A 26151-nucleotide genomic window follows, 5' to 3' on the forward strand; every position below is an offset into this window, starting at 1 on the left:
TGATGTTGAAATACTGGTGGAACATAATGTTTTTAATTTCACACCTCACAGGGCACAGTTGAATGCTTTGGAACAGCGTAAACAAAAGTCAGGCCAAGCACTGCGGATGGACGAGTGGGAAGGGGGAAAGTGGCTTCCCCTGTGGCCCGTGTCCAGGTTTGCGAGGGCATCGAGAACTAACAAACGGGTGGGCTAAGGCCACGGGATGTGTTTCCGGTGTTTTGGCCACTGACACCCGTCTCTTCTGACAAACACGTGTTAACACTGGGTGCAGCAAACGCATCTCTTTCTGAGGCTCCATCGGGAGACCACGTCTTACTTCTTCCTGGATTTCTGTTTGGTGGTGTCGTAGGCGCGAACTATTTCTTCCTGAGTCACGGCTCCGTGCTCCTCTTGCGAGAAGGCGTATCCATCTGGAAGAGGAGCACAGAGGGCCTGGGTAAGAGGAGGGACTAGGAGAAGCTGCTTCTGGGGGGGGCTGCCGCCGGGCTTCTACACACTGGCCTCCGTAGCCTTGGATGGGGGTCCAGAGGCCTGTGACCCCCTTGAAGGGGCTGGTGGCCATGAGTGGGCAGAGGCCGAGTGGTTCTGTGCTGGTGGGACGGGCAGGGCTCAGAGGGGTGGCCTCCCATTTCTGCCTGTGCAGCATAATCAGTGGGTCACTGGTCCATGGCTGCACTTTCCCACCACCAGTCAAGGGGAAAGGCAAAGTCATTCTGCGCCGGAAATGTCCCAATCCGCCCGAAGCTGCAGGCCAGTCGGTAATTTATGAAGCTGTAAACATGCCAGGTAAATAGGCACATGCTAACAGCAAAGGCTGGCAAAGTGCACAGTGCTGGGAGCTTGCCTCACTGAAATCGCATGGATTTGGACCAGTAATACATTACAGCATGTTTACTTTTGGGTAAAGAAAGAAAAAGATCACTAGATAAAGTCAAGAGGAATTTAATGATTGGCCCAGTGGCTACAGAAAGACTGCTTTTTACAGTCAGTTCCAATAATGATGCCGGTAACAATAGCAGACAGTTATCGAATGCTCCGTGTCTCAGGCACTGTTATATGTACTATGCACACATAGCTCAGTTCTTCCTCCCGACAGCCCTATGAGATGGGTGAGAGTTCTTTCCATGTCACAGGTGGGGAAACTGAGGCACAAGGTGATGTCATGACTTGCCCAAGGGCCGGTGCTCTCCTGCAGCTCCGTCCTGAGGTTCTGAGACGGGGTTAGCATTCACAGCCCAAGGCAGGGCTGTCCCTCCTAACTGGCCCTTCCCACAGGAGGGACATTTGCAGGACTCCCTCTCTGTTGACCGACCCTTCTGGGTCAGGGGTACGGAAACGTCCCGCAGCTGGATTAGACCTTCTGAGCAAAAGACATCACAGGCAACAGCCTGCCTCTTGTCTGTGCATATTTATGACTGTTACTGGAGCTGTTAGTTCGTCATAGCCTTTAAAGGAGAAGAAATCAGAAATTTTGCCCATGTATCGTCCTGGATTCTTTTTTTTTTTTTAATTTTATTGATATATTGGAGTATAGCTGATTAACAATGTTGTGTTAATTTCAGGTGTACAGCAAAGTGATACAGTTATACATGTACCTATTCTTTTTCAAATTCTTTTCCCATTTAGGTTATTACAGAGTATTGAGCAGAGTTCCCTGTGCTATGTCCTTGTTGGTTATCTGATTTAAATAGAGCAGTGTGTACATGTCAGTCCCTAACTCATCATCTATCCCTACATCCCCTCACCCCCAGTTCCATAAGTTCACTCTCTAAGTCTGTAAGTCTGTTTCTGTTTTGTAAGTAAGGTCATTTGTACCATTTTTTTAGATCCTGCATATAAGTGATATCATGTGATGTTTGTCTTTGGTTGACTTACTTCACTTAGTATGATAATCTCCAGGTCCATCCATGTTGCTGCAAATGGCATTATTTCATTCTTTTTAATGGCCTTGTAATATTCCATTGTCTATATGTACCACATCTTCTTTATCCGTTCATCTGTCAATGGACATTTAGGTTGCTTCCATGACCTGGCTATTGTAAACATTGCTGCAATGAACATTGGGGTGCATGTATCCTTTCGAACCATGTTTTTCTCCAGATATTATGCCCAGGAGTGGGATTGCTGGATCATAGGGTAGCTCTGTTTTTAGCTTCTTAAGGAACCTCCACACTGTTCTCTGTAGTGGCTGCACCAACTTACATTCCCACCGACAGTGTACGAGGGTTCCCTTTTCTCCGTACCCTCTCCAGTATTTCTCGTTTGCAGACTTTTTTGATGATGGCCATTCTGACTGGTGTGAGGTGATATCTCATTGTAGTTTTGATTTGCATTTCTCTAATTAACGACGTTGAGCATTTTCTCATGTGCCTCTTGGCCATGTGTATGTCTTCTTTCAAGAAATGCCTATTTAGGTCTTCTACCTATTTTCTGATTGGGTTGTTTTGTTTTTTTGATATTGAGCCATATGAGATGTTTATAAATTTTGGATATTAACCCCTTGTCGGTTGCATCATTTGCAAGTATTTTCTCCCATTCTGATGGCTGTCTTTTCTTTTGTTTGCGGTTTCCTTTGCTGTCAAAAGCTTTTGAGTTTAATTAGGTCCCATTGGTTTATTTTCGTTTTTATTTCCATTACTCTAGGAAATGTATCAAAAAAGATACTGATGCAATTTATATCAAAGAGTGTTCTGCCTGTGTTTTCCTCTAAGAATTTTATGGTATCTGGTCTTACATTTAGGTCTTTAATCCATTTTGAGTTTATTTTTGTGTATGGTGTTAAAAAATGTTCTAATTTTTTTTTTTGTATGTAGCTGTCCAGTTTTCCCAGTACCATTTATTGAAGAGACTGTCTTTTCTATTGTGTAGTCTTGCCTCCTTTGTCATAGATTAATTGACCGTAGGTGTGTGGGTTTATTTCTGGGCTTTCTATCCTGTTCCATTGATCTATATTTCTATTTCTGTACTAGTACCACAGTTTTGATGATTGTAGCTTTGTAGTATAGTCTGAAGTCAGGGAGCCTGATCTCTCCAGCTCTGTTTTTCTTTCTCAAGATTGCTTCGGCTATTCGGGGTCTTTTGTGTCTCCATACAAATTTTAAGATTTTTTTTGTTCTAGGTCTGTGCAAAATGCCACTGGTAATTTGATAGAGGTTGCACTGAATCTGTAGATTGCCTTGGGCAGTATAGTCGTTTTGACAATATTGATTCTCCCAATCCAAGAATATGGTATATCTTTCCATCTGTTTGTGTCATCTTTGATTTCTTTCTTCTTACAGTTTTTGGAGTACAGGTCTTTTGCCTCCTTAGGTAGGTTTATTTGTAGGCATTTTATTCTTTTTGATGTGATGGTAAATGGGATTGTTTCTTTAATTTCTCTTGCAACTTTACCAAATTCATTGATGAACTCTAGTAATTTTCTGGTTGCATCTTTAGGATTTTCTATATGCATTGGGTTTGCCAAAAAATTCGTTTGGGTCTTTCCATAGGATGTTATGAAAACACCCGAACGAAGTTTTTGGCCAACCCAATGGTATCATGTCATCTGCAAACAGTGACAGTTTTACTTCTTTTCCAATTTGGATTACCTTTATTTCCTTTTCTTCTCTGATTGCCATGGCTAGGACTTCCAAAACTATGTTGAATAAAAGCAGTGAGACTGGACATCCATGTCTTGTTCCTGATCTTAGAGGAAATGCTTTCAGCTTTTCATCATTGAGTATGATGTTAGCTGTAGGGCTGTCATATATGGCCTTTATTATGCTGAGGTAGGTTCCCTCTTTGCCCACTTTCTGGAGAGTTTTTATCATAAATGGGTGCTGAATTTTGTCAAAAGATTTTTCTGCATCTATTGAGATGATCACATGGTTTTTATTCTTCAGTTTATTGATGTGATGTATCACACTGATTGATTGGTGGGTAATGAAAAATCCTTGCATCCCTGGGATAAATCCCACTTGATCATGGTGTATGATCCTTTTAATGCATTGTTGGATTTGGATTGCTAGTAGTTTGTTGAGGATTTTTGTGTCTATGTTCATCAGTGATATTGGCCTGTAATTTTCTTGTTTTGTGGTATCTTTGTCAGGGTTTTGGTATCAGGATGATGGTGGCCTCATAGAATGAGTTTGGGAGTTTTCATTCCTCTGCAATTTTTTGGAATAGTTTCAGAAGGCTAGGTATTGACTCTTCTCTAAATGTTTGATAGGATTCACCTGTGAAGCCACTTGGTCCTCAACTTTTGTTTGTTGGGAGTTTTTTTTAATCACAGTTTCAATTTCAGTACTTGTGATTGGTCTGTTCATATTTTCTATTTCTTCCTGGTTCAGTCTCGGGAGACTGTACCTTTCTAAGAATTTGCCCATTTCTTCCAGGTTGTCCATTTTATTGGCATACAGTTGCTTGTAGTAGTCTCATGATCCTTTGTATTTCTGTGGTGTCTGTTGTAACTTCTCCTTTTTCATTTCTGATTTTATTGATTTGAGCCCTCTCCCTCTTCTTCTTGATGGGTCTAAAGGTTTATCAATTTTATCTTTTCAAAGAACCAGCTTTTAGTTTCATTGATCTTTTCTATTGTTTTCTTTGTCTCCATTTCATTTATTTCTGTTCTGATCTTTATAATTTTTTTCCTTCTGCTAACTTTGGGTTTTGTTTGTTCTTTCTCTAGTTGCTTTAGGTATAAGGTTAGGTTGTTTATTTGAGATTTTTCTTGTTTCCTGAGGTAAGATTGTAATTGCAATAAACTTCCCACTTAGGACTGCTTTTGCCATCTCCCATAGGTTTTGGATCATTGTGCTTTCATTTTCATTTGTCTCGAGGTATTTTTTGATTTCCTCTTTTGTTTCTTCAGTGATCCATTGGTTGTTCAGTAGTATATTATTTAGCCTCCACGTGTTTGTGTTTTTCATAGTTTTTTTCCTTGTAGTTTATTTCTAATCTCATAGTGGTGTGGTCGGAAAAGATGCTTGATACGATTTCAATTTTCTTAAATTTACCGAGGCTTGCTTTGTGGCCCAGCATGTGATCAGTCCTGGAGAATGTTCCATGTGCACTTGAGAATAATGTGTATTCTGCTGCTTTTGGATGGAATGCTCTATAAATATCAATTAAGTCCATTTGGTCTAATGTGTCATTTAAGGCCTGTGTTTCCTTTTTGACTTTCTGTCTGATCTGTTCATTGATGAACGTGGTGTGCTAAAGTCCCCCACTATTATTGTGTTACTGTTGATTTCTCTTTCTATGGCAGTTAGTATTTGCCTTATGTTGAGGCGCCCCTATGTTGGGTGCATATATATTTACAATTGTTATATCTTCTTCTTGGATCGATCCTTTGATCATTATGTAGTGTCCTTCTTTGTCTCTTGTAACAGTCTTTATTTTAAAGTCTATTTTGTCTGATATGAGTATTGCTATTCCAGCTTTCTTTTGATTTCCATTTGCATGGAACGTCTTTTTCCATCCCCTTGCTTTCAGTCTGTATGTGTCCCTAGATGTGAAGTGGGCTTCCTGTATACAGCGTATGTATGGGTCTTGTTTTTGTATCCATTCACCCAGCCTTTGTCTTTTGGTTGGAGCATTTAATCCATTTACCTTTAAGGTAATTATTGATATGTAAGTTCTTACTGCCATTTTGTTAATTGTTTTGGATTTATTTTTGTAGGTCTTTTTTCTTCCCTTCCTCTTTTGTTCTCTTATCTTGTGATTTGATGACTAACTTTAGTGTTGTGTTTGGATTCCTTTTCCTTTTTTGTGTGTGTATGTATTGTAGGTTTTTGGTTTGCAGTTACCATGAGGTTTTGATATAGCAGTCTGTATATAAACAAGATTGTTTTAAATTGCTGGTCTTTTAATTTCAAACGCATTTCCAATATCCTGCATTTGTGCTCCACTCTTCTCATGATTGCTGGTTTTGATATCATATTTGTGTGCAATTTCTTACCTCTACTGTATGTTTGCCTTTACTCGTGAGCTGTTCTGTTCATAATTTTCATGTTTTCTAGTTGTGGCCTTTCCTTTACTGCCTAGAGAAGTTCCTTTAGCATTTGTTGCAAAGCTGGCCTGGTGGTGCTGCATTCTCTTAGCTTTTGCTTGTCTGTAAAGCTTTTGATTTTTCTATCAAATCTGAATGAGAGCCTTGCTGGGTAGAGTATTTTTAGTTTAGTTTCTTGCCTTTCATCACTTTAAATATATCATGCCACTCCCTTCCGGCCTGCAGAGTTTCTGTTGAGAAATCAGCTTATAACTTTAGGGGAGAGTTCCCTTGTACATTACTTGTTGGTTTTGTCTTGCCGCTTTTTTTTCTTTGTCTATGGTTTTTGTCAGTTTGTGTCTTGGCATGTTACTCCTTGGGTTTATTGTCCCTAGGACTCTCTGTGCTTCCTGGACTTGGGTGACTGTTTCCTTTCCCATGTTAGGGAAGTTTTCAGCTATTAGCTCTTCAAATACTTTCTCAGGTTCAGAACTTTCACTCCTGTGGGAGAACTTGTGGTATAATTATTTTCCAGTTTGTGGGCTGCCTACCCGGTGGGTATGGTATTTGATTTTATCATGATTTCTCCCCTCCTACTGTCTTGTTGTGGCGGCTTCTTTGCTTTTGGATGTAGGGTGTCTTTTCTGGTAGGTTCCAGCGTTTTTTTGTTGATGTTGTTCAGCAGTTAGTTGTGATTTTGATGTTTCTCTAATAAGAGGTGAGCTCATGTTCTTCTACTCTGCCATCTTGTGACCCTTCATCCTGGATTCTTACTTTACTCAGACATTTGGCTTAAAAAGGAAAGTTTCTGGACTATAGAGACATACAATAGCAATGTATAAAAGAGTCCTCGTGGGGATGGAGGAGAGGAAGTGACTTCCTGCTCTGATCACACTGTAACCCGAGTCTCCATCCCCCCCAGGGCTGGCTGGCCAGCTCTTCCCGAGAGCATGCCTTTCAGCCTGAGAGGACCCCGGGGCTCAGGAGGGCCACCCTGCGAGGCAGGAGGTGTGGGCTGGGCTGCAGAGGGGGCCTGGGAGCCGCTGAGGACACGGCTGGGCAGCAGGGAGCGGGTGGGAGTGAACGCAGAGCGAGAACAGAGGTGCCCCCATGGGACGTCGGTCGAGCTGCTCACCTGCATTTCTAACAAGACCAAACCCACAACCCAAAGGCCCCACCCCGGGACAGCAGCCCGAGCGCAGCGTGAGCCCCTCCAGCCGGCGCGGGCAGGCGGCTCATCCTGCCCTGGGTGGCCCCTGGCGCTCCTGGGCTTCCTCACGGCCCACTGCTTCCTACAGGGAGGCTGTGCTGGGTCTCCCAGCCTCGGGGGCTGCCTGGGGTCTGAAGAGGAAACGCCTCCTCTCGCCTATGAGCTGTGGGTCGGAGGTGATGGATGAGGAAACCTCCTGAAACCCATGTGGCTGCGGGCACTGCAGCCCTGCTGTCCAGGCCCCAGTGTGCTCTTTGTGCTGTGTCTTGGCTGCCGCGATGTACCAGACCAGCTGCCTCTCCCTGGGCCATTTCAGAGCAAATCGAGCGAATAGAACCATCTCCTCCAGCAGTAAGGCTGGGCTCGGACAGCACCCACCTTCCCGTCTCCTGCAGGGGATGTTTCTAGGCATGTCGGTTGTTTCCTGAGCTGGCCCCAGAGCTGTGCTCGGATCCCCCGTGCTGCTGGGTGGTGGGCCTGCCACCCAGGGGGACGCTTCCCTGCGGAAGGGGCCCTGAACCCGAGAGATGGGGACACCGTGTAGCTGCTCTTCCCTCCCCAGGGAGGTAGGTGACCGCGGGGCTGTCTGTCCCAAGCTGGCCATCCCCCTGCCCTGCTTTCACGGTGGAGCCGAGCCCAGGGCCGAGGCACTGGTGAGAAGCGCTCGTTCCAATCCTCGCTTGGCTGTGACTTGGCCACAGAACCGGGGCCCTTTAAGCTCTCCGTCTTCTTGGTTTACTTTTCTGTAAAATGAATGGGCTGGACTGGGCCAGGCCCAGGCCCTCCCAGCTCCTATCCACCACATGGGCGCCAGCATGGTTCCTTGGCTGGTGACGCCCAGGCCACAGAGCCCTCTCCTGTGGTCGGGGCTAATTCTACACTTGGCGCCCGGAGAGGAGGCCTCTATTCCAGGCCAGGGACGAAGGAGCCTGTCTTGACAGCCCAAACAGAGCAATTGCTACCTGCTTTTTAATGTGTTTTTTCTGGGGGGGGGGGTGCAGGGGAAGGAATGAAGGGGACTTGCTGAGACGTAAACATGAACATTGTTTGGGACTGTCCTTTTGGGAAAAGCATCTGGAATTGTCTACCCCTGTTCAGGTGGAAGGGGCAACCGCCCTGTCTTTATTTATTTGTTGTTTTCTACTCAGATCCGCCTGTACCTGCGGGACGCCAGCTGCAGTGCTCTCCGCAGCTCCTGTTTGTCTCATGGGCACAAGGGCCGTCCAGTGGGATAACTCAGCCCCTCTGGGGTAGGAGGGGTTTCTAGGCAACTGTCATAAGGGACAGCAGAGGGAAGCTTCTGGTTCGATAGCAAATCTCTTCTCCCAGGGTCAGCAGAGTGCCCAGAGGTCACTACCGGAGGGCTTCTCCACCAGGTCCCCTGGCTGCATCCACCATCATGTTTCCAAAATGGGCACCAGGACGTTCTTAGTCTCTACTGAGCTTACGTGGACCTTGAGTTCAAGAAAGGAGAGTGGCCTGATAGGGTGGTCCTGGGAGCACGGGCGTCTCTGTGATTCAGATAAATATTTTCCTCTTAGAAACGAAGCTTGGTAGGGGTTAGAGCAGGACGACAGGGCCCGTAATCACCCAGCCAGCCTCCGCCTGCCCAGCCTGACAAAGACACACCATCCGTTCACTAGCTCCTGCCTGATGGACGTTTAACTGCCATTATTTGCATCCACACTCAGAGGGAGCCCCTGGCTCTTAGCATTTCCCACAGTCATTCATCTTCAGGAAGTCCTGACAGCCAGGAAGGAATGATGGGGGCCTGGAGAAAGCACTCAATGGACCAGACCTTCCTAAATGCTCGGCCACGGCCAGGATCTGGGGATAGGATTCGGGTAGGTGGAAGGGCAGGTGCATTTCTTATTTGTTTTGTCTTCCTCTGGTAGAACATTTGGTGAAGTCCATAAAATCAGGTCATTTTTTTCCCCATTATTTTGGAATAAAACTTACTTCCCTGAAGTAGCATTGTTTTGAATCTGAGCTCTCATAACATCTTAATGAAAGTAGCTATTTCCTGTCTGGAAAAAGACTCCTACTAGCAATGGAAATTGGGAACACCGTGTGGATGGTAAGGAAATTAGACCGTGTAGGAAACAATGAGCTCAGTTGCTAATACTGTGTGCGGGTGGTCCATCAGAACAAGGGCCCCAAGACTAGGGCTTTTCCTTCCGGTTTCCTGGGAAGACTGAGGCCAGAGACACGCAGAGGCCAGGAGCCCCTCCCAGTGCTTGATGGCCTTCTCTGGTGGTCTGTGACTGAAACACCCTGGTATCCATTAGGGTCCTACTCCTAGTTGCTGAGTGTCTTTAAAATGTGTGATTTTAGCAGCTTGCCGATTTTTTGTATTTGTTCATCAGAATTTTGTTTTGGTCCTTCAAAATACTGAGTTCATAAAACGTTTTATAGTAGTTTTAAGACCCTTTATGGCACTCCCACAAAAGCTCTCGCGCCGTCTTCGCTCTCAGTGTCTATTCTTTCTCTGGTCGGATGCTGCACGGCACGAGCCCTGCGTTTAGGGAACCAGCACTCATGTTCTCTGTGCCCATCACCGTGAAGCCTCACAGGCTGTGTAAGATGTATATTGATTCTATTTTTCTCCTCAGAGGAGAAAACAGACGTTTAGAGAAATATAAGTAAGTGGCCTAAAGTTATTCAATTAGTGGCAGAAAAGACAAGTAATACCTAACATTTGGACTCCATGCTGTCAGGCTCTGTTTCAGGCACTTTATGTGTACAGTCTCAGTGAATCCTCCCAATAACCCCAGGGAGGTTCTCACGTCATCTGTTCTACAGGTGTAGGAACAGAGGGGTTAACTTACCTAAGGTCACAAAGCGGCAGAGCTGGGACAGGACCGCAGGCAGCCCGGCTCTGAAGTGGAGCCCCGGACCTCGTGGCTGGGACCCCGCCACCCAGCCTCCTCTGGACTCAACCTCTCTCGAGGGTCAGAGGCCGTGGCTGGGGTCCAGGACCTGGGCTCTGCGGGGCCGCTTACTGCGCCGACCTGAGGCTCGGCCAGGTGTCTTGGGGCAGAGAAGCCTCAGAGAATGCAGGGCATGTGGGCCCTGCAGGGAGCTGCTGCAGCCCCTTCTCCCACGGGGATGTCCAGGCGGGGGTGGTCACTGACGGCCATGACGTCCCACCTGTTCCTTTCCTTCCCTCTGTTGAGAAAGTCTGCAAAGATCTGTTCACGGTGCGGGGACGGAGCTCAGCTGAGCTGGGCAGAGATCGTCCAGTACCTGTCCTAAGGATGCAGTGATGCTTCACTTTCTACCCCTTTTTCCTTCTCAACTCAGGAGAGAAAGGAGAGCAGAAGTGGGGTGTCAGTTGAAGGAGATGGGAGTGCAGGCAGGGACGAGGCAGGATTCAGAGGCAGGAGCCGGGGCCTCAGCTGGGGAAGGGAGGCCGCCCACGCAGGGGCCCCTGCACTCGGCTGCAACACCCTCGCCTGCCTGGCAGCCCAGGGGCTGGATTGCAGGTGAGCCCATCCCCTCCCTGAGCTCCATCTGGTGTGCCCCCCCCCCCCACCGCTCCTCTGGCCTCTTGACGCATCCCCACAGACCCCGCTTGGCAGAAACCGGGCCTGGCCTCCAGCTGCAGGGGCGGTGCGGGGCACAGCCTTCCTGGGAAGACCACAGAGACTTTTCCCCGGTGATTGCCATTGTTGTGATTAATATGCCAGTAGTGTAGGGCTACTGTGGGGGGAACCATATAAAAGTAGCATCACTTCAATCTTAGAATCTGATGGGGAGGCTGCCACAGGAGCTGAACCACATCAGATCTGAAGTTTACGGGTCACGTCATTCAGACATTTGATTGGATCCCGGGGAATCGCCTACCCTCCGGCTGCACCTGCCTGGGGCCAGATACACCATTTCACTTCCGCGTGTAGAGCCTGGCAGTGGTCCGCGCCACGTGCCGGCGGGCTACTCACGTGGCACTGACTGCTGGAGGGAACCGCCCCGGAAGTGGGTGGGCGGCGTCTTCCTGCCCAGCCTCTTGAGCAGCCGGTCTCGCTCGTTGGTCCTGGGGGCACATCACACACGGTCAGTCTCCGGCCACGCGGACACCTCTCGAAGGTGCTCAGAGGAAGAATGGCCTCAGGTCGTAAGGCGAAACAGACCGGGAAAAGGCTGCCCCACGTCAAGGAGAACGTCCCGTTCCGCCAGCTGCCCCTCTGTTTGCAGCAGATGCTGCCTGGACGCCGCGAGAGCGGCTCCCTCCTCTGAAAACCACGCTGCGCGCAGCCCGTCCCTACACGACCCTCAGCGCCCCGCCTGCCTCCTGACGGAAGGGGACCAGGGCCCCTGCCTCCCGGGCAAGGAGTGAGCTGTTGCTCCGGTGACGGAAAGCTTCCCTTCCACCTGCCCCCCAGGCCTGGAGCCTCGCCTGGGTGCCCCAGGACCCGGCCGGAGACAGCTTCCTTCGGCAGAACCTGATGCTTATTTTGAACCACAATGAAAACCAAGGTGAGTTTTCTTTGAAAACACAAGGATTAGGCGTTCTTCCTGCCTGTCCTGAAACGATCCCTCCTCCAAGGCTGCCGCTGCTCTGGGGCAATACGGAGATTCTCCCTAGAGGACAGCTGGGCTTTACTACCAACCAAAGGTAGGGAGTTGGGAAATGCTCGAAAATGGCCCCAATTTCCTGCTGCCAGGGTGTCACCGGGCTTGCCCCCAGCAGACTGCAGTGTACAGCGTTGGCCGGCACCCTCTGTAACGGCTGAACTGTACCCCTCCAGGATTTCAGGATGGGGCTGGATTACGAGATGGGGCCTTTAAAGATCTGATAAAGTTCACATGAGGTCATTGGGGTGGCCCTAATCCAATCTAACTGGGGTCCTTATGAGGAGAGGAGATGAAGACACACACACACTGAGGGACGACCATGTGAGAACACAGGGAGAAGACGGCCTTCACCTGCAAGCAGAGGAGGGAGGCCTCGGAAGGAACCAGCCCTGTAACACCTTTGCCCCGGGACTTCTGACCTCCAGAACCATGAGAAAATACACCTCTGTTGTTTAAACCACCTGATGTGCAGCACTTTGCCATGGCAACGCGTACGTCCCCAGCCTGCTGTCTGTGGGAACTTGAGGGCGCAGAAGTTGGAAGAGCTGCAGTGGCTTGTGGTCCAGAGCCCCTCCCCCCAGCCCGTCCAGGCCTGAGCCCAGGGTCCACTTCACGCTCCCCCAGGGCCTTTGCGGGGGGAGCAGGGCCCGGCTACTCTCCACAGTCCTGTGAGCTGAAGCTCACTGTGCTCTTGGGTTTCTGCAAGAGAGCAGTTTCTGATCATCTTGGCTGAAAGAACAAGGTTGAATTCATCACCAGCTCAGGGCAAGCCCCAGCCTACCTGCCTTGGGAAGGTGTCTGATGGCTGTTGAGGACACACACTTTTTCTGTCCCCTCACGCCGCCTCTCCCCTTCCCTCTCATCTTTCCTTGCAGGGGCCACATTAAGCGCCCTGGGCCTTCTGAGCCACAGGGATGAGCAGATGCGCTGTTCTCATGTGGCCGCCTGACGTCCACGGCTCCCTAGCTGGCTGCTCTCAGCCGCCCTCCCTGTGTGACCCGCACTGCCAGGCGGCTCCGAGCCTGGGGGAGAGGGGCCGCCTGAGGCCCTCCCTGCTGGGACCTTGGTGAGATGAAGGCATATCGCCCCAGGAACTGAGGGGACAGACTGGGCGCTCCCCCCCCACCCCGCCTCTCCTGGACCCTCCGACGTTTCAGGTCCAGAAGGTCCTCCTAGCGATGGGGCTCGTGAGAACCTCACAGAGCCACAGAAGGGAAGGGCTCTCTGAAACCACACATCCTGGTCTCTTTTTTATAATGAAATATCAAACACACAGAAACAAGCACAGTGAACGTCCACCAACCTGCTCAGCTTTAGCCAACGACAGCACCACCCTTTGACCCTGCTGTGTCCTGCAGCCCTTCCTCCCACGTGGGAAGGGGGACATGGGGCCAAGGAGACATGTCCACCAAGAGCCCACACCTGCCCCCAGCCCAAGTACGCGAGACCTTAGAAGTTCCTGCCCAGTGATGCCCAAGCTGGCATCCAAGGCCAACCTGACCCCCTCGCTAGCTCCGTCTCCCAAGAAGTAGACCACACAGCTGGGGTCCACACTCCGAGGCCTGTGGGGGGGCCAGAGGGTGGTTGTAGCACGGGACGTGTGGACTGGGACGTCCACACGCAAGTGCAGGTCCCCTCCCAGCGCAGGACAGAGCTGGGGTCGCGGGGGGTGGGGTACACAGGGCAGCTACCTCTTCCCTGTGTTACCACCGTCTCCAGAGAATCTGGGCATCACGAGGCATTGTGGTCTTCACCCAGGTGCGTTAATCAAGGTACATGGCTATTCCAACTTCCACACACTCAGACATAGCCTCCACTTGTACTCTTGCGCACCATGTCCTGTGAGTGTTGGAAAAGCTGAAGCTAGAAAGGGGTATAAGAATAACATGTACCATTTATAGCATTCTATTATCTGTAGATGGTTTGAAAGCCATCTACTCACAAAGACATAGGAAAAAGTGAAGAAACACAATATTTACTTTGGTTAATTCTGGTTAATGAGAAGAAAAGAAAAAAAAGAACAAATTAGCACAGGGAAATGAGATTTGGGTTTTAAAAAAGAACTCTTGACAAAATACTACAAACTGAATTCAGCAGTATAATGAAAGGATTACACCTTACCAAATGGGATTTATCCCAGTAATGCAAGGGTGATTCAGCATACAAAAAGCAATTAATATAATACACCACATGAACAGAATGAAAGAAGAATATCAATGATCATCTAAATTAACACAGAAAAATCATTTGACAAAATCCAACACCCTTTCATAATAAAAATACTCAGCAAACTAAGACGGGAAGGGAAGTTCCTCCACATAACAGAGCATTTATGAAAAACCCACAACTGACATACTCAATGGTGACAGACTGAAAGCTCTCTCTCTCTGACTGTCTCTGTGATCAGGAACAAGACAAGGATGCCTGCTTTTACCACTTCTACTCAACGAATTTACTAGAAGTGCTAACCAAAGCAATTAGGCAAGATTCCAACAGTCTTTTTTTTTTTGCAGAAACAAATATTTATCCTATGATTCATAGGGAATTACAAGGGACCCCAGATAGCCACAACAATCCTGGAAAAAGAACAACACAATTATAGGACTTATACTTCCTGATTTCAAGATTTAATATAAAACTACAGTAATAAAAATAGTGTGGTGCTGGCATCAGGATACACATAAATCACTGTAATGTAGTTAAGAGTCTAACAATAAACCCATATGTCTATGGTCAGCTGACTTTTGGCTAAGGTACCCAGACCATTCATGAGGAGAGAAAAGTCTGTTCAGCATATGGGTCTGGAGTAACTGGATTTCCACACTCAAAAGAATGAGGTTGACCCCTTACCTGCAATCACATACAAAAAGTAGCTCAAAATGGATCAAAGACCCAAAATATAAGAGCTAAAACCACGTAAATGTTTACGACGTTGAATTTGGCAATGTTTCTTAAGTATGACACTCAAAGCATAGGCAACAAAAGGAAAAAATGAACAACCTTCGTGAATCAAGACATTATCAAGAAAGTGAACAAACAACCTAATCAAAAAATGGGCAGTAAAGCAATTATACTCCAATAAAGATGTTAAAAGAAAAATGGGCAGAACACCTAAACAGACATTTCTCCAAAGAAGACAGACAGATGTCCAAAATGCACATGAAAAGATGCTCAACATCGCTAATTATTAGGGAAATACAAATCAAAACCACAATGAGATTTCACCTCACACTGGTCAGAATGGCCCTCATCAAAAAATCTACAAGCAATAAATGCTGGAGAGGGTGTGGAGAAAAGGGAACCCTCTTGCACTGTTGGTGGGAATGTAAATTTGTATAACCATTATGGAGGGCAGTATGGAGGTTCCTTAAAAAACTAAGTATAGAAGTACCACTTGATCCAGCAATCCCACTCCTGGGCATATATCTGAAGAAAACCATAATTCGAAAAGATGCATACACCCCAATGTTCATTGCAGCAATGTTTACAGTGGCCAAGACATGGAAGCAACCTAAATGTCCATCGACAGAGGAAGGGATAAAGATTGGTACATATACACAGTGGAATATACTCAGCCATAAAAAGAACGAAATAATGCCATTTGCAGCAACATGGATGGACCTGGAGATTACCATGCTAAGTGAAGTAAGTCAGAGAAAGACAAATATCATATGCTATCACTTATATATGGAATCTAATAAAAATGATACAAATGAACTTATTTACAAAACAGAAACAGACTCACAGATCTCGAAATCAAACTTACGGTTACCAAAGGGGAAACATGGGGGGAGGTGATAAATTAGGAGTTTAGGATTGACATATACACACTACTATATATAAAACAGGTAACTAACAAGGACTTACTGGTATGACACAGGGAACTCTACTCAATATTCTGTAATAACCTATATGGGAAAAGAATCTGAAAAGGAATGGATATGTATATATGTACAACTGATTCACTTTGCTGTACACCTGTAACTAACACAACATTGTAAATCAACTACACTCCAATAAAAATTTTTTAAAAAGGGAAAAGATAACCATAAAATGAAAGTATTTACAAATCATATAGCTGGTAAGGGTCTAGAATTCAGAATATATCAATAATCCCAACAACTCAACAGCAAAAAGACAGACAAACCAAATCAAAAACAGGCAAAGGATTTGGATACATTATCCGAAGAAGAAACACAATGGCCAACAAGCACATGAAAAGATACTCAACATCATTAGTCATTAGGGAAATGCAGGTCAAAACCACACCACAAAGAAATAGCACTTAACATCTACTAGGATGGCTGTAAGTGAAACAACAACAGATAATAACAGGTATTGGAGAGGATGTGGAGAAACTGGAACCCTAGCACGTTACTGGTGGGTCTGTAAAATGGTGCAGCCACTGTTCTTATAACTTCAACATGGAATTACTGTCTCACCTAGCAATTCCACCCCTAGGTCACATTAGCCAAAAGAACTGAAAGTGGACTCACACACTTGTACACCAATATCTAGAGCAGCATTATTCACAAGAGCCAAAAGACGAAAACGATCCAGACATCACCTGCTGAATGGATAAACAAAGTGTGGTCTGTCCATACGATGGAAAATTATTCAGCCACAGAAAGGAACAAAGTACTGACACGTGCACAACACGGGAAAATCTTCAGAACCTTACGGTGAGTGAAAGAAGCCAACGCCGTAGGCTGCGTCTTGCACGGTTCCATTCATATGAAATGTCTGGAACAGGCAAATACACAGAGAACGAGCATTGGTTCCCGGGGAGTGCAGGGCCTGCTCGCAGCATCCGAGGTTTCCTTTCGGGGAGACGAAAACGTTCTGGAACTAGACAGGGGTGACGATTGCACAACATCATGAAGGTACTAAACGCCACTGAACTGTACTCTTTAAAACGGTAAATCTTATACATAGGATGGATAAACAACAAGGTCCTACTGTAGAGCACAGGGAACTACATTCAGTATCCTGTGATAAACCATGATGGAAGAGACTATGAAAAAGAATGTATATATATGTGTAACTGAATCATTTTGCTGTTCAGCGGAATTTAACACAACATTGTCAATCAGCTATACTTCAATAAAATTTTAAAAAATAAAAATTAAAAAGGAGAAGGAATCGGTCCTGAATTGGAGGTAAATTCCCTCCCGTCACCTGAATGGTTGGTAACGATGTCATCTTCATGGTTTATTTCTCCGATGGTGGGGATGGAGTTCAGTGCTTGCTTTGACCTTTTTCCATCCCAGCTTAGGCATGGATGCTGCCTGAGATCTGTCCCCCCATGTGGAAGGTGCAGGTAAACACCAGTGGTAGTGGTGAAAGCCCATCTCACGCAGCCCCTTAAGGCAGGCTCTGCTGAGAAGCCAGCGCCTCTCCAGGGAGGTGGTTTGGTGCGCTCCTGTCTCAAAGAACGAGCAGCGTCGGGAAGGAGCGGAGAGCTGGCAAGCGTCATTGGCGAGAATAATAAACTTTTACGTCCCCATTTCTGTCAGGAGGCTGTTCCTGCTAAAATCACACACGCGTAACGGGCACAGAGCAGAACATGGAGAATAGAGCAAATAATTACAAATCTGTTTTTTGGTCTTGTCAGTAGTTACAGCTGGTAGGAATCACAGATGACACCACAAAGCAGCCAAAAACAAATAGGTATTTTTAGAAACTTATTGTTAAATGACTGCTGGATGGTCTTCAAAACATAAATCTGACAGGTTCCTCAAGATAAAAGCTAATCAAAGTCCCCATTCCTTCAGGTAGGGCCAGACACCTACCAGGCTATCAGACTGCTGAAATTCTAACCCACTTTTTTTTTTTAAATAAATTTATTTATTTTATTTTTGGCTGCGTTGGGTCTTCGTTGCTGCGTGCGGGCTTTCTCTAGTTGCAGCGAGCGGGGGCTACTCTTCGTTGCGGTGCGCGGGCTTCTCATTGCAGTGGCTTCTCTTGTTGCAGAGCACGGGCTCTAGGTGCGTGGGCTTCAATAGTTGTGGCACGTGGGCTCAGTAGTTGTGGCTCGCGGGCTCTAGAGCACAGGCTCAGTAGTTGTGGCGCACGGGCTTAGTTGCTCCATGGTATGGGGGATCTTCCCGGACCAGGGCTCGAACCCGTGTCCCCTGCGTTGGCAGGCGGATTCTCAACCACTGCGCCACCAGGGAAGACCCTCTAACCCACTTTTAAAGATCCCTAGGGGGCTTCCCTGGTGGTGTAGTGGTTGAGAATCTGCCTGCCAATGCAGGGGACACGGGTTCGAGCCCTGGTCCGGGAAGATCCCCCATACCACGGAGCAACTGGGCCCGTGAGCCACAATTACTGAGCCTGCGCGTCTGGAGCCTGTGCTCCGCAACAAGAAAGGCCGCTATAGTGAGAGGCCCGCGCACCGCGATGAAGAGTGGCCCCCGCTTGCCGCAACTAGAGAAAGCCCTCACACAGAAACGAAGACCCAACACAGCCAAAAATAAATAAATAAATAAATAACAAAAATAAAGGAAGTCCTTTAAAAAAAAGAAAAAGATCCCTAGGGAATGAGACTTCATAGCCTCAGTTGGTAACTTACGTTACTCATTATAATCTGAACATTAGGAAATGAGAAACTTTGGGCTCAATCATATTCCAGACCTGCCTTTGTAGGATGAGAAAAAAAAAAAACCCTCGCCTTAGTTATGTAATGAGGGAAAATAGCAAGAATAAAACAAATCAGAATAGGTTTCCCAGCCTAAGATTCCAATAAGATAGGTGTTCTACCCTGGAGGTAGGAGCCCTTCATATTAGATGGTAGTAAATTATTCTCCCACTGAGTTGCCTCTGAGGTATTGATGGGGGGGGCCCATACCGGAGATGCCACCCTGGGCCCCTGAACCTTCAGGAACCGCGGAGAGCAGGCGGGGAGGAGTCCCTGTGAGCGGAGATTCCCAGAAACACCAACACAGCTCTGCGTGTCCCTCTGGAGGACTCGTCCTCAGACAGGGACCAGGTCTTATGCCTTCTCTGCGTTTTCACAGTGTCCGCCCTGGCTGAGAACAGGGCACGTGGTTACACACATGAAACCGCACTTGTGCTCTGCACTGCTGCTTTGGACCGTGACTCACTGTCTTATCCCTGTGTGTCTCCATCAGTGGATCCTGCCCCGTGTGTCTGTGTCTGTCCACACTGCCCCAGCACTGAGCTCAGGACAGCAGTCTCCCAACAGTAGCTGAGAAAATTCCTCTTTACCGGAGAAATCCTTCTTTAAAAATGACAGAATAGGGACATCATCCTAATTCTCTTCGAGAGGAGGGAAGCCCCCTCCAAATTCTGGACAACGCTGTGAGCAAGAATTAAAACAGCTCCGTGGCCTTTACAGAGACAGGACGTTGTATTTAGTTAAGAAAAGAATTCAGATTGCGTGGAACAGTTGGAGGACAGTCCGGCTGAGGACAGGATAGCGTTCAAGGTTAACGAATTTAATACAAATTCCATTCCCAAAATAAAAAGGTAGATTCCTGTAGTCCTCCCTGGCCTCAAGTCTCCTCTATCAAAACTGGGAACTGGAGGGATGAAAGCCCTGTCTTAGCACAGTGATTTTCTTCTCTTCTAGACAAGGCTTTGGAAAGTGGGGTAAGGGGACCATTCTGGGTGTTGGAAGAAATCTCATTCTCGTACAGTGTGGACTGGGTGATTTCCTGCCAAAAAAGAAGACCAAGGAGTGGTAGCACCAGACTAGGCAGTGACTCTGACAGGGGAAGCAGCAGATCTGCAGCCTCAAAAATAGGTGGGATCTGTCTGTTGACAACCATCCCTGGCTCAGAACACAGGTGGTGTGTATGAGGTAACTGCGCTGATTGATAGGACTGCCCAGGAAGACTTTAACAAAAAGAGAGGCAGGGGACACTGAAAAGATCCAAAAGCAAAGACAGATACACGTAATCCTTTTCCACTGTGCCTGCTAGTGATGTGGTAATGTAAGTAAACCAGTGAGCAGTGAGGTTAGGAGGAAAGTCCAAAAAAAAAAAAAGAAGAGAAGCTAGCAGCCAGCAACTACACTGTCCTTTCACCTGAAGCAGCAACTTAGGTAAAACTGGCAAAATGGCTTCTCCTGAAAATTAGAACTGCATTACTATAATCTATATACTTGTAAAAGGTTAAAAAAAAAAAACTTAAAAAAAAATTCCTGTCCGGAGAGATTTCTGCTTCCAAGATGGAGATGTATTTTCTCTCTTCCTCCTGTTAAGTACAACTGACAACCCTGGACTCTACATGTAAAACAAATATAAAGGTGAAGATGGAGAACTGGAAAGGCGGAGATAGGAAGGAAGACCAGCTATGAACCTTGGAGCATGAGAAACGCGAGTTTTCTTCTGGCTCGTAGATTCCAGACTTGGAGCGGAAGAGCCTGGCAACCCAGAAATGCCCAGGGGCACAGCCAAAAAAGCCCAGGAAGAAAGCCCTCTTCTCTTCAGCCAAAGGAGCAGGAAAGCGGCAGCCTCGTAAGACAAAAAACTTTCAGACCATAATCACTCTACTCCAGCCCAACACCCCAGGAAAAACTGTAGCTCCACTCCCATCCATGCCAGCAAAGACCAAGTGGGGAGCCTAGATGTTCACCCTCACAAGGCTGCTACATGGTGCCCCAGAGCCCCTACTGGGGTGGTGACAGAGGAGGCCAAACAGGAACCTGGGACTTTCATCCCTGCCAGCTGATAATGAGGTCTCTGGTACCCTGTGGTGTCAGCAGAGATGTCAGGAGATGGAAGGGGAGAATGGACTTCTGTCCTTCCTCTCCTCACTGGGGTGGTATCAGAAGAGGCCTAATGGAGAATCAGGACTTTCAGCCTTACTCAGTAGTGACAAGGCCACACCCATACCTCTGACCCCTCCCCACCCCCTGCAGTGTCAGTGGAGACCACGTGAAGAGCAGGAATTCTCACCCCCACTCTGCAGGCATCAACACAGACCAAGTAGGGGATCTGGATTACCTCTACCTAGCAGGAAAGAGCCTGCCATAAAATCCAGAGTCACATAATATAATACCCAAATGTCCAGGTTTTATTTGAAAGCTGTTATACCAAGAAGACTTAAAACTGAATGTAAAGAAAAATCAATAGACGCCAACATCAAGATAACAGATTTGGTGGAATAATCTGGCCAAGACTTTAAAAACAGCCACGATAAAACTGCTTCAGTGAGCAATTATGAACATGCTAAAAGCAAATGGAAAAAAAAGAAAGGCTCAGCAAAGAAACAGAAGGTATAAGAAGAACCAGTTGTAAATTTTGGAACTCTAAAATACAATAACTGAAATTAAAAGCTTAGTGGATGGGCTATCTTGATGGCAGGGTAGAGGGGACAAAGGAAATAATCAGTAAACTGGAAGACAGAACAGTAGCAATGATCCAATCTGAGTAACAGAAGCAAAATAGCCTGAAGGAAAAATTAGCTGAGTCTCAGGGACCTGTGGGAATATAACAGGCAATATAATATTCATGTCTTCAGAGTCCCAGAAGGAGAGGAGAGAGGATGGGGCTGAAAAAGCACTCCAAGTACTAAAGGGTGAAAACTTCCCAAATTTGTTGAGAGAGCTAATCCTACAGATTCAAGAAGCCACATGAATCCTAACCAGGATAAATCCAGGCCAAGACAGATTGTAATTAAACTTCCGAAAACTAAAGACAAAGAAAAGATCTTAAAAGCAGCCAAAGAGAAATGACAATTTACCTATAGTGGAAAACCAATTTGAACGACAATGGATTTCTCATCAGAAATTACTGAGGCCAGAAGTGGCATAATATTTTTCAAGTGCTGAAAGAAAACTGTCAACTCAGTGAAAAATATCTCTCAGGAATGAAGAAGACATCAAGACATTCTCAGATGGAAAGAAAACTAAGAGAGTCTGTCACCATCAAAACCACCCTAAAAGAATTTCTAAAGGAAGTTCTAAAAACAAAAAGGGAAGAATAAAAGGAGTTTTTGGAACATCAGGAAAGAAGAAAGAACATGGTAAGTGAAACTATGGGTAAATACAATGGGCTTTCCCTTTCCTCTTGAATTCTCCAAATTAAGTCTGACTAGTTAAAGCAAAAATTACATACTGTCTGATGTGGGTCTAAATATGTGTAGAGAAAATATTTAAGAAAATTATAAATGTGGGTGGGTTAAGAGCTATAACAGGAGGTAAGGTTTCTGTATTTCACTCAAATTGGTAATATGACAGCACCAGTACACTGGGATTAGTTATGTATATATAATATAATGCCTAGAACAACCAGTAAAAAAGCTATGCTGTAAGACACACTAAAAAACACAACAGATAAGTAAAAACGGAATCCTAAAAAATGTGCACATAACACATGAAAAGGAAGAAAAAAGAAAACAGAGAAATGAAAAACAGAACAAACAGAAAGCAAAAGATAAAATGGTAAACTAAGTCCCAACATATTAATAATACATTAAATATAAATGCTTTAAATATACCAATTAAAAGACACAGCCTGGCAGAGTGGATCACGAAACATGACCCAGCGATATGATATGCTGTCTACAAGAAACTCACTTCAAATATATTGCTATAGGAAGGCAGAAAATAAAAGGATGAGAAAAGATACATCACATGAACATTAAGCAAAGGAAAGCGGGAGTAACTATATTAACATCAGATAAAGTAGACTTCAGAGCAAAGAAAAATTACCAGACAGTGAAAGACATTATGTAATGACAAAAAGGTCAGTCTACCCAGAACACACAGCAATCCTAAATGTCTATGCACCAAGCAACAGAGCTGCAAAATGTGTGAAGCCAAAACTGATACAACTGAAAGAAATAAATTCACAATTATAAGTGAATCAGTCAATATTCCTCTCAACAGTTGATAGTACAGATAAAATAAGCAAGGAAAAAAAATCACATGATCATATCAGTTGATACAAATTAAAACCACAGCGAGGGGCTTCCCTGGTGGCGCAGTGGTTGAGAGTCTGCCTGCCAATGCAGGGGACACGGGTTCGAGCCCTGGTCTGGGAAGATCCCACATGCCGCGGAACAACTGGGCCCGTGAGCCACAATTAGTGAGCCTGCGCGTCTGGAGCCTGTGCTCCACAGCAAGAGAGGCCGCGATAGTGAGAGGCCCGTGCACCGCGATGAAGAGTGGCCCTCGCACAGAAACGAAGACCCAACACAGCCCAAAATAAATAAATAAATTAATTAATTAAAATCCAAAAAAAACCCCACAGTGAGCTATTATTACACAACTATCACAATGGTTAACATTAAAAAAAAAATAGTGACAATACCAGATGCCTGCAAGGATCTGGAAAACTGGATCACTCAGACATTACTGGTGGGGATGTAAAGTGGTCTGACCACTAGTTCCTTAAAAACACCAAACATACCACATCCTTCGGAATATACTAAAACCACTGAATTTACACTTTAAGAGGTGAAGTTTATGTATTTGAATTGTATCTCCAAAAAATAAAAGATCAGATAAGCCTGGGCTAACATGCAGCCCAAGTTGCCAATCCACAGAATTGTGACCTAAATAAATGATGTTATTTTTTTTAAAGGAAAAAAAAAAAAAACCCTAAATATGCAACTACCATAAACCCAGCAATTGCACTCCTGAACATTTATCCCAGAGAAAAGACTTAGTGTTCATGCAAAAACCTGTACACACATGCCTATAAGAGCTTTATTCATAATAGCCCCAAACTGGAAACCCAGATATCCTTCAACAGGTGAATGGTTTAACAAAGCTTGGTACATGACATACTACTTGGCAACTAAGAGGAAGAAAGTACTGATACACGTAACAAGGCGAATCAATCTCCAGAGAACTATGCTGTGTGAACAAAGGTCACTACCAGAAGGTTGCATACTGTATGATTCATTTACATGACATTCTTGAAACGACAAAATTATAGAAATAGAGAACAGATTAACGACAAAATTATAGACATAGAGAACAGACTAACGGTTACCCAGAGCTAAGCAGAGGATAGACAGTAGATGCCGCTATAAAAAGACGACATGAGAAACCTTGTGGCGACGGATATGTTCTGTACCCTGACTGCATCCATGTCAATTTCCTGCTTGTGAAACCGTTCTCCAGTTTTGCAAGATGTTACTATTGGGGGAAACTAAAGAGTACATGGGATTTCTCTGTATTTCTTATAACTGCATATGAAGCTGCAATTCTCTCCAAATAAAAAGTTTAAATGAAAAAAAAAATCCTTCTCAGTTTTATGCATTCACTCCTGTTTCGTGTTTGTCTGCAGTTATCCTTTCTAAGCAGTTGGGAGAAGGGTACATCTCGGAGCTGTGTTAGAGGGGTGGGAGGCCCTCCTCCAGCTCCTGCCGGCACTGCCCCAGAGAGAGGCCGGCCACCTCCGCAGAGCCGTCTGACCTCATTAGCGAGCAAGCAAAGTCGAGTTTGAATGACAGCCCCAGCACATATGGAAACCATTCCCGCATCCCAGGACTTGCAGTGAGGTAGGAGGCGCCTCTCGAACGGAGCTGAGCTCCGTGGCCCAGTCGGAGAGCCCATGGAGAGGTCAGGTCAGAGTCATGGGGCTGTTAGGAACAGATAAATTAGCAGGGGCACCTGGCTGACCCAGAGAGGCCTCGGGGATCGGCCGCGCGGGTGGGTTGAAAAGCCCCAGGTGTAATGGAACGAGTCAGGAATGGTCCAGGCTCAGCGCGTTTCCTGATGGGCCATCTGGGGAAAGGACAAGCCCAAACGGGACCACAGCGGTGAAGCACCACGCTAATCAGGAAGATGCAGCTTTACGAGCAGAAAGTTCTGTTAAAGTTCTGTTTCCACCCATTGGACTGGCCTCTTAACCTAATCAAAATCATACGCTAAAGGACCCAGGCTTCCTCTCAAACCCAGCTTCCCACCAGCCTGCCCCTCCCTCACTCTGCTCCAGCCGCATGGCCTTCTGGCCATTCCTGGAACACACTGGATAGCTTCCCACCCCAGGGTCTTTGCGCTGCTTTCTCTCTGCCTCCCAGGCGGCTCCCTCCCCCAGTTCACTCAGAGCAGCCCCTGTACCAGTCACAGGAGAATCCTCTCCTCTCTCTACACCGTCCCCTGCTTTATCTTCATCCCACTTTTCCCTAAGTTTAGGAATTGAAATCTCAGGACATGTGATCACGAACAGCCGACTGGGCTTGAAGCGACGGCCAGTCAGCAATCTCCTTGCTTTGCTTCCCCTCCTCCGGGTACAAGTCTCTCCCCAGCTCCACTTCTGGTTCGCTGCTGCCCGACTCGAATTGCTTTTTGCTCAAATAAACTCTTAAATTTTTAAAATATGCTTCAGTTTTCCCTTTTTGTAGGACAGTATGCGAATGTGATGAAGGAGGGAAGGCAAAAGAGCTCGGGAGGGTGGAAAGAATGTTTATAAAAAGGCAGCAGTGATTCCTGAGGCGTTTGATGGTTACAGGTAACAACTGGAGGATGGACTGATGTAGCGCAGGGTGTGGGAGAGAAGCCCCGGGAAACTGAAGCCACATAGCAAGGGTGGGTTTTGAACAGTGAAGCCTGTTGGGCTGGAGTCTTAATTTCCCGAGGGAATAGCTGGCAGCTGTGTCATGTAAAATACCGAAAATTAAACGTGCCAAAATTAAACGTGACAAAGTAGCCAATGTATGAAGGTCAAGACGTGGGGATAAGGACTTAACAGTATTTTTTAAATCAATTAAATTCCTTGAATGTGAACTTGCCCTTAAATGAAAAATAAAATTTGCCTATTAAAGCTTAAGAAGATTTGAAGCACGTTTGAAACCACTGGTATCTCTCATGACAGTTATTTTGTTTGAAAGTAGCAAACTTTCTAGTAGGCCCATGAAGCTGCAAATTAATGACAATAGAATAACTTTCCCCTACCATTGCCCCTCTTTTCCTAGCATCCTCTCCAGTACGCACAAGCTCTGGGTCTGGGCAATAAACACCTGACTTCACCAATTTCAAATCGGCATCCAAACAAACAATAATTCAGAACTGGCCAAGAGGTCCCCCGATTCAGTTCTTGAAAGACGAGCTTCTCTACCGATTAACCTCCTAAACGCTAATTAAAGACAATAAGGGTTGAGGTGCGGCCTGCCCTCTGTTCTCGGGCATCGCAGGCAGGTGCACCGGGGAGGGAGGGCTCCCGGGAGGGCGAGGGTGCAGTGGACCCAGGGCCACGGCCGCTGCCTCCCTGCTGATCCGTGGGAAGGACAGTAAACTCTCCCGATACGAATGACCGAGGACGCCCTGCAGTCTAAACCTCAGGTGTGTGTTTACAGGACTTCAGGCCACGGGCGAGTCACTCCTTGTTCAGCCCAGCCCGTGGAGACAGCTGGAGGACTTTGAGAAATCGGTTTTTAAATAACAACACTTGATTCATGGTCTTGAGGTGCCTAA

The 26151-nt window shown here is 46.2% G+C and overlaps 1 protein-coding gene across 3 annotated transcripts in view; it reads right to left on the reverse strand.

Annotated features, from left to right (window-relative positions):
* Positions 1-218: 218 nt before the first annotated feature.
* Positions 219-26151, reverse strand: part of LOC309647806 (phospholipid-transporting ATPase IB) — a 546353-nt gene continuing 520420 nt past the window's right edge. For all 3 annotated transcript variants that reach the window (XM_082435527.1, XM_082435526.1, XM_082435525.1), the window contains 2 exons: positions 11123-11214; positions 219-413 (listed from right to left, as the gene is read on the reverse strand). In XM_082435527.1, coding sequence (XP_082291653.1) covers positions 316-413; positions 11123-11214 — 190 coding nt within the window. In that variant the 3' untranslated portion in view covers positions 219-315. The remainder of the gene's footprint in view (positions 414-11122; positions 11215-26151) is intronic.

This window comes from Balaenoptera physalus (assembly GCF_965194825.1).
Source record: "Balaenoptera physalus genome assembly, chromosome: 18".
Taxonomy (NCBI): Eukaryota; Metazoa; Chordata; class Mammalia; order Artiodactyla; family Balaenopteridae; genus Balaenoptera; species Balaenoptera physalus.